Raw genomic sequence first — 17,917 nt, 5'->3', positions numbered from 1 at the left:
TCATTTTCCTCAGTTTATAGGTTAACATTTCATTGAATATTTATGCCATTCTTAATGCCAAATAAGAGTAGTAAATAGATCTACAATATAATTTAAATTTGAATATTTTACGAATTCTATGAATATTCTTATGAATCTATCAGTAAAAGATTCATATTTTTTCTGACATTCGTGCAGAATCTTTGTTCGTATCGATAATTTAAATGGCTATTCTTATGTAACTTTAGTCAGGTAATTTCGATTCTTATGTAACGGGCGTAACAATGTAGCAGACTTTATCGAGCCGATTATGGACTTGGTAATGCCCGAAATGTTGATAGAAGTGGATAATACATTCTTAAATACAGAAATTACGAAATAGAAGCTTCGTCTTAATATTATATTTTCAAACACTTTCAAAAGTTATAAAAAACCAACATATTTTTATCCTATATACAATTTTTTTCGCCTAAATTTTCGCCTACACCTTAATTAAATATTTCAGCCTAGAAATATTTGTAAATATTTTCTATTTCACCAACAAAAAGAAATAAAAAACAAATATTGCCTTATTGGGTGGTCAATTTGAATTTATTTTAGAATATTTAAATCTCGGGAAATCTAGATCTCGTTAACCTCAAAGACGGCCGCAATTCGTTCTTCAAACGAGTATATCCACAAATATATAAACCACGCGAAAAAAATCGCGAGGCCAATTTTAACCAACCAATCGGCGAAATACAAACACCTAAGAACTTTTCGTGCACGAGGTATTGTTGAAAGATCGTCTTTCAAACAATACTGTCTGGTGCCTAATATATAGATTGACATGAATTCATCCCAATCTATTTCTGTTGTATCTATAAAGAACTCTTCTTTGTCAGAGGAATTCATTTCAGACTGCAATTCTTTCATACGGTCGTTTCTGAAAGGAGAAAACGAAATTTTTAGTCATTTGCATCTTATTATCGTATTATTATTATGTTATTTTATAATAAACGTAATTACGGAAAGTTCCATTGTTTGGTAGTATAATATTGTATCAGTTTAATACCAAGATTAATTCTGTTATGCACTTTTATTAAAAACGGTTTGTTTCCAGTTAGAAGAACTAAACTATCTATGAGAAGTGCAGGTATATAATGAAATAAGATCACACGCAACCAATGAAACCACTTTAATGTAGTGAGACTTCCACCAGGATACCAAAGCACACCTTAAACAAAATTTCTAGGTTATTCATTTTATTCTTTTATTCCATACCGTATAAATATAAAACAGATACTATTGCATAAAATAAACGAAAGTACATTTTAGTTAGAAGTGGACAGATTAATTCAAACAGTATATTATTCTTCCCTCACTAACCTGTAAAGGGATACATTGTGGTATATTTCTTGCCAGTATCTACAGCCCAACCCCAAGAAATTGAGTTTTCAATACCATCGGTAACGTTCATAAATAGTGGTTTCTTAGTGTTTTCTTTCCCTACTTTCCACGCTAGTACGATAATCGCATTAATTGCAATGTCACAGGGAATTATGTTCATTTTGTAATCGTAGTTACAAAGCACCGATCGAACTACACCTTTTCCAGCAGCTACCATTAAACCTGTTGGTCCATTCAAGTTATCTACCCAACCAGGTTTTGGTTCTTTCCACGATGCAACCACTAAAATTAAAATTGACGTCGAATTAAAATTTACATAATAATTAAATCTATAACGTACTAGGCATATGCATTATATTATAAGCATATTTATTTTGAAATCATATAACGATCATAGGGGAAGAATACAGTAAGTCGTATTCTCCATTTTTTTATGGGAGAACAGTTTCAAAATTCAGTATATTTAACATATAATAGTACACGTTTTCAAAATTGCGCATTTACCTATTGAAGGTCTTGCAATCCCTGCAGGTACGCCACATTTCTGCACCAGATCTTCAGCGAGTGCCTTGCTAAAGGAGTAGGTGTTGGGTAATCCTCGTAGCACTGTCGGTGTCATTAGTTCCAGAAAGTCATCTGGTCTAGTATTTACCATTTCTATGATCTCTTCGGGGTCCATATCACACGGGTAATATTTTTCTTCAAGTATAGGCTCATTGCAGTGGCAGTACGAAGTAGAAACGTGAATGAAGGATTTTAAATGAGGTAGCTATGAATAATATATCTTTAAACTTCCCTTATTACGAATCAAAAAGGTAGTGAAACAAATTTTATTATAATTATAACATGTAATAATTCTATTATAATACATAGCATAATAGTAAGAAATTTTAAATATTCATGATAATATATTAAAATGATTAAGTATTTACCTGTTTCACAAGATCTGTAACATTTTTGGTACCAAAAGTATTTATCGTTACCGCTTCTTTAAGCGTTAAGTCAAACTTGACGTTTGCTGCCATGTGGAAGACAACAGAGACTTCATCCATTAATCTCTGCTTATCGGCGGTCGATAAGGCAAGACCCTTACAAGTTGTATCACCTGGTATCAATATAATCTTTTCCAATTTCTCAGGATGTTTTTCTTCGATCATTTTAAGTGGAATTTCCTAAAAAATCAATCGAAAATTGATCTATAATTATAAATTGTAACATGAATATAATAATAAATTGATAATACATAAAAGAAATGGAAATATTTCATAATACATACATGATCGAGATTATCAAATATGAATAAACAATTATTCCAATACTCAATCCTTTTTATTCATTGAATACATTAAGAGGAGATATAAAAAAAGATTAGATCGTGAACGAGAAAAAAAAAAACTTATTTACTATGTAAAAGTGCTGTTTAATGATTTACCTATAAATGCATTTACGTTTTTCTTACCGTGAATGTATTTATTTCTACTGGTTTTCTAGAACACGTAAAAACGTATACACTGAAATTATCATATACCATAAACTGAACCGTACCTTTCATTTTCGTTGACACGTATTAGAAGTGCCACTTATCGAGTTGTCAGTATAAATTGACAATTTTTGTACCACTGTTGCATAATATTAACTAGAGCCACAAAACGATAAGTTTAACGTAGAAATAGAAATTTGCTCTTCTGTTATTTCTCCACTAGATTTATGATATTTTTTATATGGTCTGTGTTATTTACAGTCGCTACATCTAAAGAAATCTTCGGTGAATAGTACCGTTAATCAAATAGTCAATTTTATAGCACGAGAAATAACGCAAACTATTAATTACATTGGAAAAGAAAAGATTTCAAATACATTTATATACCATAAAAATATCGTAAAACAGATAGTTGCGTGATTTCCGTAATAATCTGCAAAAAAACCTTTGAATCGATTGCGGTGTCTTATAATCGATGAATGATTACAATCCAATGGCCTACAACGTGAATGATAGGTATATATGTTTTCTTCCTATCTCGTGTTACTGGTAACATTAGTCATGCTGCGCGGCAACCATCTACGTGTGATATACGTTGCACACATCACAACAAAGGGTGTCATAAAGAACAACAGAAGCAAATAGATTTTATAAGCCATTAGAATTAAATAACTTTTGCAATCTTCTATTTCTTCGCAGAATCTATTATCTGCAGGTGCAGTTTAATGTCGTCAAAAGGAGGTCGAAAAAAAAAACGATGACGCGAAGCAATAAAAAATTTCCAGTAAACAAGCACACGTATTAAATTGAAATCGATTTATCTAAGATTCCAAATACCACATTCCGATTGAATGCATGTGCGGAAACAACGACGAAGTCTGTAAAGTTCTACTCCCTCCTTAAACGGTAAAACAGTTCGATGTTGTCGCATTGGTAACTGAAAGTCTAATGAAAAAGAAGGACAGAGATAAGCTTCAAATCTCTAACGTTTCCTCAATTTCTCAAACAGCATATGCACAAAACATTTTAACATTACCCCGTGAAGCTTTCAACTGGGAAATCTACACATCTTTCAGAAAAGAAATGTCGTTTCGTTTCTGATTTAAATCATGCTCGTAGATGTTATTTGAATCCGCCATGAGTTACGATAATTCCTTGGAATAATTCAAACTACATCATACCTGCATCATGAGCTTCAATCGTGATTGTGGATCGACATCTTTCTTCTTCCTGACCAAGACGTAAATGTTTCCAAGGTCATGGCAGCTCAACAATAGTTTGTAAATTAGGACTTTTCCCATAAATCCGGAACCACCTGTGACGAACACGTTTCGTCCTTGGAACCAGGCAGACACCGATGCTACGTCTGATGCCATATTTCAGGGAATGCTGAACAAAAAGATGACAATGAAACGAAACAGAAAAAGTGGTTGGACGTGTTTATAAAAGATAGCTGCGCTCGTATAAATATTTTTATTTTTTATTTCCCTCGTCTTGTTATTGTCGAAAATATCTTTTGAGATAGAGCGAGAAAGAGAGAGTCTATTTTCGAGTAAATTTATGGACGAGATTTTCTTTTCATCGAGACGTACTCTAGATGCTCTTCTCACCTTTATTCGATATTCATTTGAACATACGTAAGATTCGTTATATAACACCGCTGCGTTCTTTCAGTTATTTTCGAACAAATCCTATTTTTCTAGCGTTAAAATTTGTTTCTTAAATTTAAGGAAAATGTAAAAGACAGTAAATGCGTTCTTGCGCATCGATATTACGCTAAAGAAAGATTGTTTTTTATACGTTAATAGCTCCTTAGCGCGTTGAAAGCTTTGAAAGTAAATGAGTTCGAGGATTATGGAAATAGCATTTACGAGAGAAATCTCGCCGTGAAGAAAATTCTCCCCGTGTTCCTCATGAACCATTATTCAAATGCAAAATAAAGCGATCGTTTATAGAAATTTATTTAGGTAATAATATTTCTAATTATTTAAATTATATTATATAGAAAGTAATTTGCAATAGTATTTAGTACAATTCGACTAGGTTCGAATAAAATTAGAATAGTTTAGTTAAAAATACAGCAATTGTATGTTAATCTGCTTCGTTGCCTTTAAATAGTCATTGCGATTTCCTTTGAGTTTCATTACGCATATCAGCGATCAAATCCAATCAATAATTTGAATGTTATTATTCATTTAATCACTTCGAGCCTGATATCGCCCGATTGGTGCAATTAAATTTGTATGTGTTTGCATTTTCTACAAATCGACGATTATGAAATTGTAGTTACATATATATTTATAACACTAATTGGTACAAATTGACGTATTTTTCGACGTGTTCTTCGCGTTTCATTCGTGTTATTTTAGAAGGAAACCATACAATTTTCTCCATTAATAATTTGCACATAACAATATATTTACCTATGTTTCAATAATATTTACAAATTTCATTCGATCTTATTAAATGATTGGAATTAATGGAAATGTAAATTTTCCCATGCATTCGCTCAAGGAAGAAATTCTTTCTATGATTTTTACGATGCAGTCTATTTTAATCGGATTTTCATACATCCATATGTAACATTTAAAAATCTTGGAATCATCGGAAATCCATAATTCATATGACAAAATGACCGCTCGATCTTGGTTATTCATACGAGAATAAAGAAGATAAAATTAGCACACGGATTAAATCGATGATATTTTAGACGACATCGTATTCCGTTTGCAAAACGTGAAACGTGTGCTTTTTTTCATTTTTTTCCATTCAAAAAATTCCATTCGATTTAAACATTCATGGAAATCACTATCTTTTCGAGTTATGGGCTAAACGTTATAAAAACCTTGCACGTGATATAGTAAGTAAGATATTTGACGAACATTAGCTTTTTTGTTGATAAAGTCGATTAACTAACTAACGTACTGTTGTTTATTACGTTCAGAAATTCTTCTTTATTTCTTTCTTTTTTTTTTTCGAAAAACTAATGCTTTCGAGATATATCACTTTCGAAACAAGGATATGTAAAGCACCTGTTATTATTATTCATGAAACGGCATAGACACGCTATAGACCAGCCATCTCTTCACATTATTATTAGCAATTCACGAACATTGTTATATATTCGCAACGTGTTGCGAGCATTTCTCTGGAATCTTGCTTGCTACTGTTCGTGCGTAGAATATCGATGAGAACAACAAAGACGTCTCGATCTGGTTTTTGATTTCGTGTACCGTGTATTATTCTATTATTTTATGGCGTAACGTAATCGAAAAATCGTCGGACTTTTCGTCACCTGATTTAGGACGCGACTATTTTCGTTGCTTGTAATCGAAATTAGAAACACTCAAGTTCCTCCGTTAGCACAATAATTTTCCATAACATGTCACAACTGTGATTGACTCTTCGATGACCAAAATGTGCAATTCATGGCAAATATTTGTAATGAAATTTTCGTTTACGTTCTAACCGTCAGCTATTTTACGTTATGACTGTGGTACGTTTACGCGAGATAATTTACAAAGCAAACCTTCAGCTTCGAAACCGGTTATTGAATCATATGCATTGTGCATAGCACATCAATTGGAGGTCTTCCTCCATTATATCCTTTTTCCTTTTTAAATTTATTAAATTTGCTAAATCTTGTTAAACTTTCGAGTATTAAATTAGTAGATACGAATTAAGGAATTGATTCCTATTAATTGTCGATTTACAGCGAAAACAGAGAAAACACTTTACTCTCTGCATCGTACAATTTAAACGAATCGTCGAATAGCATAGTAAAATTGAGCAACTTCCGTTAACTACATGTTTTCTCTCGTGCAATTTTAATTTATAATCATTTATCGTCAGTTTTTTGTTCATTACTGTCATCTTTTTTATAGCGAGCAATTTCTTATTTAACCATAATTAGTTTCTTACGATAGTTCCTTATTTAACCATTATCGACGATAATCGTGTTAAAGATTGTAATTGAACAATTATCGTACGCCCTGTGTCCCATAAACAGAATTTTATCCCGACGGTAGGTTTTCAGAATTAACAGATTTCTCGTTTCAGCACTTTCAATTTTTTACTGTAGACATCGAAACATGTCTTTCCCGCTCAGTTATCATTTATAATCGTCAACTGTCTTTTTTTTTTCATTACTGTTTCCTTTTTTTGTAGCAAGCAATCGTTTCTTATTTAACGATCTTACGTTGTATCGAACCGATTTAATTTGCGTCTTACTGTAAATGCTTTGCTTTCTAAGATAGTAACATATTTTTTAACTTATCTGGCAAATAACGTCAAGTACATATTCATGAACTGGTTTTTGTTAGTGAAAACCTGTGGTATTATCTAACGCGCTACTGGCTGATGTGTTAATACGTTTAACCGACATTTACTGGCATCTTTAAATATGTTCCATCAAATAAAATGTTTGGAAAAGACATTACATTATTAACCTTGGATTGGTGCACCGAGATAAAGTCAGATCCTTCATTACTTCTTGATGGAACTTCCTATACGAATAAATAGATAGTGGTTTGTATATACAGGGTGGTTGGTAATTGGTGGTACAGGCGGAAAGGGGGTGATTCTAGGCGAAAAAAGAAGTCGAAGATATAGAATAAAAATTTAAAAATTTTTAAATTTAAAAAATTAAAAAAATAACGTCAATCGAGACAACGATCTACAGTGAGATCCGTTATAACGAGACGCGATGAAGTGCACGCGTACCCAGCGAAAATTCAAAGTCGATTTTCTCGAAAACAAAGCCTCGAACGAAAAATGTTTATTCTATATTTTCGACTTCTTTTTTCGCCTAGAATCACCCCCTTTCCGCTTGTATCACCAGTTACCAACCACCCTGTATATATTCGATGGAATCTATTTGATATTTACATCATTTATAGAATATATCATTGTCATTTAGATAAGTAGGTTCAAGTTACTACGGTCAAAAGGATGCCTTGAAATAAAAGTAACAGTGAAAATGATCTCCTTCTTTGTTTTACCTAATGGAAAACTTTCGTTGCAATTTTTGGCAAAGCATCTCTATGCCTTGTACGTTTTCTTTCTTACGTTTCTCAGATACCTTATCCCTTATCGTTATTTATTTGAACTTTTTTTATTATTCCGGGAGAAAATCTTGGAATATCTCGCGTGAATTTTCTTGAATTTATGTATGAACCATATAATCGTATCGTTTATACGCGGTAATTTTATCGATTGGTGTCCTTCACAGTCCAGTATCGGTTTAATTATTAAAATTATGTCAGGCATAGATCTTTAATTCCAACTCTTACGTAGATTTTATTTATAATTAGTCGAAGTTTGATATTATACTTGGTAATAAGAAGTTTGAATCGATAGCATTTTCTTTAGGTTCGATATAATTTTAGCTGTAATGCTCCCCTAATGCTTGCGAAATATCAGAATATTTTATTGGAAAGGACACAGGCTTGCATCTAGTGTCATCCACTTTGACGTGTAAATAATTCCATTATTTTTATTTCTAATGTTGTCTTATCATCCTTTTGTAATCGTGCTTGTCGTGATGCAAAAACAGAGAGCAATTCCTTGTGGGTAAGACCGCAGCATCGATTCTCAATTATCGTAAACACTTTACTACTTTGGTTTCTACTGGTTGCAAACGCTTTTAAGTTCAACCTACGCAATGGTATTGAGGCCATTAGAGGATTACCTCAGGTACTTTTCTTTCGACTTAGACATTTTGCGAAATTTCATCCAGCCAATATACTGTTACACGATGCAATTCATTGGATTAGTTTCACTTGATAAGATCGAAATCGTACTATCGATTTTCCTTAAACAATTAATAAAACAAGCGTTGTATAATTGTCGATTAATGTATCGTTCGTTTAAAAAGCTGCTAAAATTATTCTATTGGCATTGCATAGGACAGAACCAATGGAAACGTATAATCGTACCATCGATAAAATTAAAAGAATTGTATCTTTTAAGAAATAACATTTTCTATACCATATAAACTTGTTTCCGTAACATTATAAATAAAATTATACGAGGAGAATAAAATAATAAATGCACAGTCGTATTTCAATCTCAATAAAAAACAATATCGATTTTGTCGAAGACACCTACATTTTCTTGGTAACTGAAGGTTGCTGTGTTCAGGGGCCCGCTCCACTTGTGTTTGAATTATATGAATAATTTGAATAAAACAATAGGAACAAGCTGAGGATCGATCAAAATCGAATCACTTTTTGAAACTTTATAAATTCATGTTATAAATTTGAACTGTAAATTCATAATCAACTAATACCAATAATAAACTTTTGTAATTTTGAATTAAAACCCTATATCTTTCTTCCTCTCAAATCCTTCGATTGTAAAAGGTTACTTTTACGAGAATACTTATTCTCGTAATAAATCAATGCAATTTATATGATCCAACCAATTACTTCATAATGTTCCAAATTTCCCGATTGATTTTTATTCATTATATATTATCAATTATTCTCCATAATTTACCAAACATAAATCTCAATGCATATCTTTCGTCTTAATTCGATATTATATCGTGCTCTAATACGTACCTAGTATATCACAGGAGCTGATTGACACAAAAAGTCCTCAACACGCACCGCTTAAGAACCGTCTTTCACAATTTGAGTTTATTAATAATATTTAAAAGTGACAAGAAAAGATGCAGAGTATCTACAACAAAGAAATTACTATTTGAGCATTACTAAATTCGAGCATAACGATCGCGGTGGCAAAACCAAAGAATAAGACCTTCGATCACAGAAGAGGAGCGAAACGTTCTGACAGAGTTGCGTGCGCGTTCACTTGGTGTTCACTCGTCTGACGAGAATTTTATAGAATTCCAAGTACGATTAGGAAACCGGTAACTTTTCGAGTTATAGTAAAGATACGCGATTACCGACTGATCGTATCTGCTCATTTAGTTACAGTTCACCCCGCTCCGTATCTGTTATTACTTGTTGCATGATTCAACATTCGCCCCTGAAGAAGTCATTGTATTTATAGTCGAATTTTGGAGGTTACGTTCAAGGTAGACTGACCGAACAAAAGTGAACGCACCAATCCAGTGAGTTGAGCATGTGGTAGAAATGTTTTCGCATGACAAGATCCGGAACAATATTTAGGACGAAGTAAACAAATTTCGAACAAGTTTTCTCCGAGGTTTCATAAACAAAGTATCTATTAAACGAAACAAAACACGAGTTCTTTTCATATTTCGCTTTATATGTTAAAAAATATTATACAATACAATATGTCTAGTTTTTAGGTTGCAAATTAGTAGAAGGCACGAAGAAGTCCATTTTTCATAAATCGTTTATAATTTTAGTTAAAATTATCGTATAATATCGAGGCTTTGTGATAAGTATGTTCTGGTCATACTAAAATATGGTACCAAATTTTAGATCGATGCGTTTGATAGTTTTCGCACAATCAATTTGTCAACTTATGTAATGGAAAACCTTAAAGTTGCAATAAAAATGTATGAACTTATTTCGCTTTAGCCTCTGAGCTTGTACGTTATTTAGAAGACCTATATTTTGATACGTCGGTGTAAAAAGATTTTGTCATTCAAATACTTGGTCAAAATACAGTGATTATTATTTTTTGATTCAAAATCATTTGTTGCAAAATTATATTGTGAATAATAAATTATTTCTATAATGTTGATGTGTTAAACTCGCGTTATCATTTATTTATTTTATTCTTTATTAGTCATTAGTTTTTAGTCATTATTTATTTTATTCTTTATTATTACATTACGCTGAAATTATATTATTATTTAATTTAATTTATTTCAAAGTTTAACGTTTAAAATATTTTATAAGTATAAAACAAACAAACTGCGTTTCCTATCCTGTTTTTACTTTCACTCCTCTGTCCTCCATTTCTTCTCGTCATCTTAACTGACTGTGACTAAAGAAGAGACCTTACATTACCTCATTAAGGACCAACGTTGTATTAAGATAACATTCCTTTAGAATTTGTTTTTACTCATTTATATTATTAAATTCTGCTTCTAATGTTGTGACTTGGATGGAAATCACAAAGATGTGCTGAATATTTTCTTGTCAATTTCTTTTTCCACTTACATACCATGATTTTATAAAGTTCAAGATTATAATATTATCGTATCAGTTTCGAATTAATCCAGGTAGGCCTAAGAGTCCCTCTTTTTTGTAAAACTTCCAATATAAATTGAACTTGTTAATCAAATTTTTTAATTAAGGTATTGTTTGTTATTTACTTGTTGCTCTAAGTATCCAGAAGAATAATGTTAAATGTTTTATATAAATAAAAGTAAAATTAAATATACTATTAAAGATTGCGCAAAAAAATTGTCTTGTAATTATTCTTCTGAAAGGATACCAGAGGATTCCATATCTGAATTCATTTGAATGAAATCGCGCGGAATTTGAATTACGCGCAAGTTATTATTGACACTGTCTATATTTATACGTGTTGGTTTCGTAGGCAAAACATGTTGATAATTTTTCGTTGTCTGCATTTTCTTCCAACATTTACTAGCTTTGTCTCAGTCACCTTTACGATGATTTACTGTAAAGTGATTCAATCTCTTTGTTTTATCGAGTAATGTATATATATTCACTGTTCATGTTATTGAAGTACCGTATATTATGTTGCATTTCATGATAACGATCACGATTATAAAATGAATGTATTTCGAAGAGAGACTACTTATGAATTGCGTTTCACGTAAAGTCTTTCTCATGCAACTTTATTTGATGTTAGGATAAGGTTATGAAAACGAAGGAAAATAAAATATAATGCACATACATAAAGACTAATTTTATTATGGTATATTTAGATCTTGCGTTATAAAAGTTTGCATATAGAAATATTTATTTGAAAATTAATAAATTATGAGTCACAATTTTGTAACTCCTAACGATTAAATGAAATGGTACAAAGCAAATTTTATCTTGTTGCCACAAAGCAATGAATAAATTTATAATATAATTTAAAAGAAATAAAATATTTCGACAGTTATTGTAGGTTATATATATTATAATATCTCCAGCATAGTTTACTATCGTATGAAACTATAGAAAAAGTTAAACATTTTATAATAATGTATAAACAATTGTCCTTCCCAACACCGCACTGATCACTTTCAGTGTATAAAAATCTGAGTGTACTCTTGATGAATTACACTGAAAAAGCGCGGAGAACTTCCGGAGAATATATATCCTTACCCGATATATGCATGTTTGTATATATATAAAATGGAGATATTTATTAATTTTAATTAAATGATGTATGTAGTCTATAATTCATCAAAAAGAAGATAAGTAATAGGAACAACTAAACCAGCAGCAGTCCAAGAAGTGGCAAAAATAGTTTTGACCAGCCACCAAACAAGTCCTAACAATACAGCTTGCAAGCCAATATGAACAACCAGTAGACTAAAAATATAAAAAATAGGTAATGACTTCTTTATTGACATATATTTTCTTTTTAAGGAAAGAAAAAATTATATAAGTACTTACATCTTATCTTTGGAACGCGCTTTTTCCAATGATTTTGGGGATTCGTTATTTAAATATTGCCTGACTCCCTGTACCAAATCAATAAAGTAGCTTTCCCATATCAGTGGCTTAATATCTAAATTAAAGAGGTTTTTGTCAATCTCTGATAGTGAATCATGTAAATCTATCGTACGAGAATTATAGAACTTCCATTCGGTAAAAATAAACGTCTTTAGACGATCCAATGAGTTATTAACATTTGTGTGTAATCGTACCAAACTGAAAAATATATTTTTTATCGATTTGATATCGTAAATACAATTTACATACATTAAAAATTATGTATTAAAGTAATCATAATTTATAACTTACATTGGTCGACCACCTGTTAATCTTGCAACCATATCCAAAATATATGCTGGAATTAAATGTACAAAAATTGCAGAGAGCCTAAACATGAAGATCGAAGGTAGCAATTTAAGATACGGATACCAAACTGCACTTTGTAATGGATATTTATGTAAATAATAATTGATTTTCGGTTCGATGTTAGCCCATTTGAATGGATTGCGTGTACCTGATGTACAATGGTACACTTTTAACTTTCCTTTACTGTAACAAGAAGATATTATTGTATATAATAGTTAAGTGACTTAAGTATTGTAAATTTTGCCACACCTATCTTGATTCACAGCATAAGCTGCAACGATGAGATTGTTTATAACCAGGTCCACTGGAATGTAGTCGTAAATTATGTCTTTTACAACTGGTAATCTTCTTACAACACCTTTGCTAGCACCCATTAAAAATCCTTGTATACCATTCTTTGATACTGTCCATCCAGGAATTGGTTCTTTCCATGATGCTGTTACTGCAAATATAAAATATTTATAATATATAATTTTTTTGGAAAATAGAAATATTTTTACATGTAATATACATACTCATTGAAGGACGCACAATAGCAGCAGGAATACCTCCATTTTTAACTTCATGTTCAGCTAAATGTTTTGTGAATGTGTAAGAATTTGGATGATCCTTTAATATACTTGGGGTTTCTTGTTTTAACGTTTCAATATCCAGTTTTTCTACTAACGCGATTAATTCATTTACATCATATGGCGCAGGATAGACTTGTTCGTCCACTTCAGTCAACACTGAGTTTACATATGCACTAGAGACATGCACTAAAGCCTGAAAAAAGGAGTTAATGGAAATTTTATTTAATAAACAGAACACTATGAATTAAGTTATGATATATAATTGTCTAAAAGTACATTAATAGATAACATATAGAAGTAATTTACCTTCAAATCTCTTATTTCTTGGCAAAGCTGTACGACTCTGCGTGTACCTAATAAGTTAATATTTGTATTAGATTTCAAATCTGCTTCAAAATCCAATGTTGCTGCAGAATGAAAAACAATGTTAACATCCTCAACAAGAGTCAGTCTATCTCCAGATGATAAGCCTAAATTTTCTTCTCCCACATCACCAGCTACAGGAATCAATTTGTTAAAAAGATTTGTCTTGTTCTCTTCCTTTAATCTGTTGAATACCTAAAATATTAGAACAAACATAAATATGTTGTTAGATGAACTTCTCAAAAGCCAAACTAATTAATTCTATATTTTATTAATATCCCAATTAGATAATTCATTGTGAATAGATTTAAAATAAATTAATTCTAAGATACATTTAAAAAAAACAGTGTTTTTGTATTATTATCACTTTTTGTGTTTTTGAATTTATGGAGTTGAGAATAATGTATACTACTGTAAAATAATATACCAATTTTCAAATTATAAGTAAACAATTCTTAAATGGAAAAAGTTAGAGAAATTCATAATACGAAATAAAAACGAAATTACGATTGTATTTAAATATTCTAAGTAGAGAAAGTATTATAAAACGAAAAATTACATAACACTCGATTTTTCTAAGAGAAAGAAATTACATACTTAAGGTTCAAATCATAAGTATGTGGTCATACACAAAAAAGAAATATATTTATATCAAGAACTAAAAAGTGAGAAAAAAGAGAGAGTTTATATGACGACTATGATTTAAGGTAATAACATATGTTGAAAGAAAACCGTACAATAAATAAAGTTGATTGTGCGTTCATCAAGGTATTAATAAGTTAAAGATATTTAAATGCCTTGATATCTTTTAGTTAAAAAAAAGAAATATTGGTCAGAAGTTAAATTGAAGGTTATCATATCAGAGGTTGTCTCTTTCGTTCGATGAGATAATGACGAAAAAAATCTATATTTTGAGTATACATGTATTAGTATACCGAATTCTTTTTAATGTCTTCCAATCTCTCCTCTATTTTTTTCCCTTTTTTCGGTCGGAGAAGCACATAAATGTTTTTCAAGTCGGGCATACACCTCAATAGTTTTTCGATCAGGCAGACACCAACGAATCCAGTTCCACCGGTGAGAAACACAGTTTTACCGTTATAAAATTCTGTTACGTTCGATGCCATTATAATCTAACGTTATACAGTGTTTTACTCGATAATTGCTTCGAAAATCGATGGAGAAAAGGATTGAGAAAAATAAATCACGTTAATGTAAAATATACGGCGAAACGTTACTGGACAACGCAAGTACGATATGCCGTACATTCACCAGTGGTTCGTCGTAAACTGAACTAGAATGTTCGTAGAACTCTGCTATGTTAATGGGAGGGATAATAAGACGTACACGTTACGAAGTTCAGAAAATACGGATTTTCTAATTCTCTGAATTATTTATCGTGCGAATTATTACAATATTCTGTATGTACTGCAATCGTGTATATTAAAATATAAAAATAAATGAATTTGTACGCGTGAAAACTATTAATTTCGTCACACGTCACATGACCATCATCGACTGATGTTAAAGAGTGTAATTAAACATTTACTGACACATACATTGACATCCATCAACAAGATTTTATCCTGACAGAACATTTTCAAAATTAATAAATTTCTTGTTTCAGTTCTTTCAGTTTTTTTACTGTAGGTTTCGAAACTATGTTTAATTATCGAAATTTATTTTCACGTGCTCTTCACGCTTTATAAAGCATTGAAATATTAATTAGACGACGAATGAAATATTAATAAAAAACTTGTTTTGAAGATGGACTTCAGCTTTCCACTTATTAGTAAAAGATAAATTAGCTAGTAAAAGATAAATCTTAGAATTATGTTATAATAGAATTCTAATCGAGTATACAAAGTTTTTCTGACAAAGTTTTACTTTCTTAAAACTACTTTACATATGAAAAGATAAAATTTAGTAATTAAGGTACGTATATACGCTGAGATTTAATGTTTAAATTACATAAAGAAAGTGTTCTTCGGTAAAATGAATCTTTAGTAAAAAAATTATACGATATATGTCTGCATGACATTTAGTTAGGACGAGAGTGATATGTTTGGATAAGTCAAGACTTTCTGTCCTTGGTTGTTATAAATTATGCTACACAAAGTAATACTGATGAAAGAGTACAAAGGTGAGTATTTATTTATCCTGACCAATCCTCTTGAAATATTTCAATTGTCGGGCGCCATATCGGTATATACTCTTTAACGTATCTTTATAAATTGAACATTTGTTACATTACAATTTTGTATGGACGGTTATATTTTTCTCGTATTATTCAGTTTGTGTGGTAATTTACTATAATTTCGGATTTTTTAATCGTCCTCGACTGTATATTGTGTGATGCAAACTTGTCAAACAACTTGTGGTACAATAAACTCGATCTTAGTAATTACACACTACATACTACTGTTACATTCTATTACTATTTATGTAATTGATTTGCTATACTTGACGTGTTGAATGACCAACGATATTATTAAAAATAAATTCGATTATGTTCAACAGATTCGTTGCGGATCCGAGTTTCATGTCATAGATTTGTGATAATAAATAATTTTTACACAATATCTGGTCTTTATATCGTGAAACTTTACATATGTATGTGCTTAATATATTATGTTATGTCGTATATAAGTTAATCACGTGAAAACTAATTAATTATTCTACGTGACAACAGAAATTAGAATATCACAATTCACAATATCACTAGTATATACGTTGATGAAGATAAAGTGTCTCGTAATGGTCATACACATAACGTTCATTGAGATAAAATTATTTTAAGTGTTACGAATGCTCATATTCTATAAATGTCTTCCACTAGTAAAAGAAACAAAACTGAAAGTATAATTATGATAACACAACAAATTGCTAATAAGTCATACTTTTTGATGATAAAGCGAATTCAGAAGTATTTAACGGTTATTTTCGTCGCGCAATTATTTTCTATGGTTCTATTATTAAATTCGTAGTAAAGAATTTTACTTTTATTCTTAAGCAATTTTTTACTAGACAAATTATTTTGAAAAAAATGAGTTTTGTCAAATTTCGTGTAATTGATAAATTTAAAAAAATATATGGGATATTTATATTACGGCAGATATCTAAAAAAGAATGGAATATCGGCTTAAGAATTGAACCCAATTGAATTGAACTTCGGCGAAAGTCAATTTTCAATTTCGAAGTAGAATTCTCAAAGCTGTATTTATTTTTTTGTACTCTTTACACGCGCTATTTGTTAAATAAAAATTTCTTACATAAATGTAAATTACACATATAATTTCTAGTGTACGAATCAATTATTATCTTAACAATAGATAACAGATAGCAGAACATAACAATTTAATTTAAGTTACACGAAAAATGTTCTATTCTGTGATAGCCTTATTATATGAAACTTAAGAAACACTTTAATTTTCTAGCACCAGATTGAGTCACTTTCTCTTTAATAACAGAGTAATTTACTAAAGTTTATTATGCTTTATTGCGTATTCGTTTACTTTTATCTCATTTCTGTTACACTACTAAATTTTGAGAAATATTTAATATAAGAATTATGCAGTGTGTTCCAGTTCTTTTCCGGCCAAACGTTATTAGTATATTTTATGAGTCAAAACAACTAGATATAAACATATTTCATTTGTAACTATATTTTCGTCAAAAATTTATAACAAAGAAACGATATATGTTGATTTCGAAAATATTCGGACTATAATTTAACTTGGACTTCTATGTTCTTTATCTGAAATAAATACAGATAAAAAGCAATAAAAATGTTAAAAATTGAAAATTTTTTATTTTTAATAAAATACAACATCTACAGACTCTACTGCAGTGATTTCGCACTATTTTCGATTGTCAATTATTTACGCGAAGTTAAAACTTTGTGGAAATGTAGATTTTGTTATTCTGAAAATGTGTGGAAAACTTTATGCCCAAATATTTATTAGCTTTTACAGAAAACTATTTAACAACTAAAGAGACGTCATCGTAGAACCTAATTTCTACAATTTTCGAAAGTCGCACAGCAATTGGCGGGGGCTTTTTCAATTCCTGAAGAACTGCACTATAATGTACAACTCAAAATTGGTCGATTTTTAAATCCTAAATTAGAGAATGGTGTTAAAAATTATGCATCACTGTACTTTTCATAGGTCAATTATAAAATATCAACTAGCATTGATAAAACA

The 17,917-nt window shown here is 30.6% G+C and overlaps 2 protein-coding genes across 2 annotated transcripts; both read right to left on the bottom strand.

Moving 5' to 3' along the window:
• Positions 1-371: 371 nt before the first annotated feature.
• Positions 372-9,841, bottom strand: LOC100742805 (putative fatty acyl-CoA reductase CG5065). The gene is made up of 8 exons (XM_024371191.2): positions 9,611-9,841; positions 9,412-9,532; positions 4,030-4,237; positions 2,301-2,540; positions 1,873-2,137; positions 1,348-1,650; positions 988-1,195; positions 372-904 (listed from the first exon to the last, which is right to left on the bottom strand). Exons 3-8 carry the CDS (start codon positions 4,222-4,224, stop codon positions 601-603), a joined length of 1,515 nt encoding a protein of 504 aa, XP_024226959.1. The 5' UTR covers positions 4,225-4,237; positions 9,412-9,532; positions 9,611-9,841; the 3' UTR covers positions 372-600.
• Positions 9,842-11,657: 1,816 nt separating this feature from the next.
• LOC100742685 (putative fatty acyl-CoA reductase CG8306) lies at positions 11,658-15,022 on the bottom strand. Its single transcript, XM_024371190.2, has 7 exons — positions 14,648-15,022; positions 13,656-13,907; positions 13,293-13,542; positions 13,027-13,219; positions 12,721-12,960; positions 12,370-12,627; positions 11,658-12,285 (listed from the first exon to the last, which is right to left on the bottom strand). Exons 1-7 carry the CDS (start codon positions 14,837-14,839, stop codon positions 12,147-12,149), a joined length of 1,524 nt encoding a protein of 507 aa, XP_024226958.1. The 5' UTR covers positions 14,840-15,022; the 3' UTR covers positions 11,658-12,146.
• Between the last annotated feature and the right edge of the window lie 2,895 nt (positions 15,023-17,917).

This window comes from Bombus impatiens, unplaced genomic scaffold, assembly GCF_000188095.3.
Source record: "Bombus impatiens unplaced genomic scaffold, BIMP_2.2 scf_1183, whole genome shotgun sequence".
Classification (NCBI taxonomy): Eukaryota; Metazoa; Arthropoda; class Insecta; order Hymenoptera; family Apidae; genus Bombus; species Bombus impatiens.
This window is presented reverse-complemented; position numbering and strand designations above follow the sequence as displayed.

Bases quoted from the DNA above. Each gene is read 5' to 3' on its own strand.
- LOC100742805 (XM_024371191.2), bottom strand. From the start codon at position 4,224: ATGGCATCAGACGTAGCATCGGTGTCTGCCTGGTTCCAAGGACGAAAC. The intron at 1,651-1,872 runs GTAAATGCGCAA...TTTTAATTTTAG, and splicing joins GATTGCAAGACCTTCAATAG to TGGTTGCATCGTGGAAAGAA. The intron at 1,196-1,347 runs GTTAGTGAGGGA...ATTTTGTTTAAG, and splicing joins CACAATGTATCCCTTTACAG to GTGTGCTTTGGTATCCTGGT.
- LOC100742685 (XM_024371190.2), bottom strand. From the start codon at position 14,839: ATGGCATCGAACGTAACAGAATTTTATAACGGTAAAACTGTGTTTCTC. The intron at 13,543-13,655 runs GTAAATTACTTC...TCCTTTTTTCAG, and splicing joins AAGAAATAAGAGATTTGAAG to GCTTTAGTGCATGTCTCTAG. The intron at 12,628-12,720 runs GTAAGTTATAAA...TATATTTTTCAG, and splicing joins TTAACAGGTGGTCGACCAAT to TTTGGTACGATTACACACAA.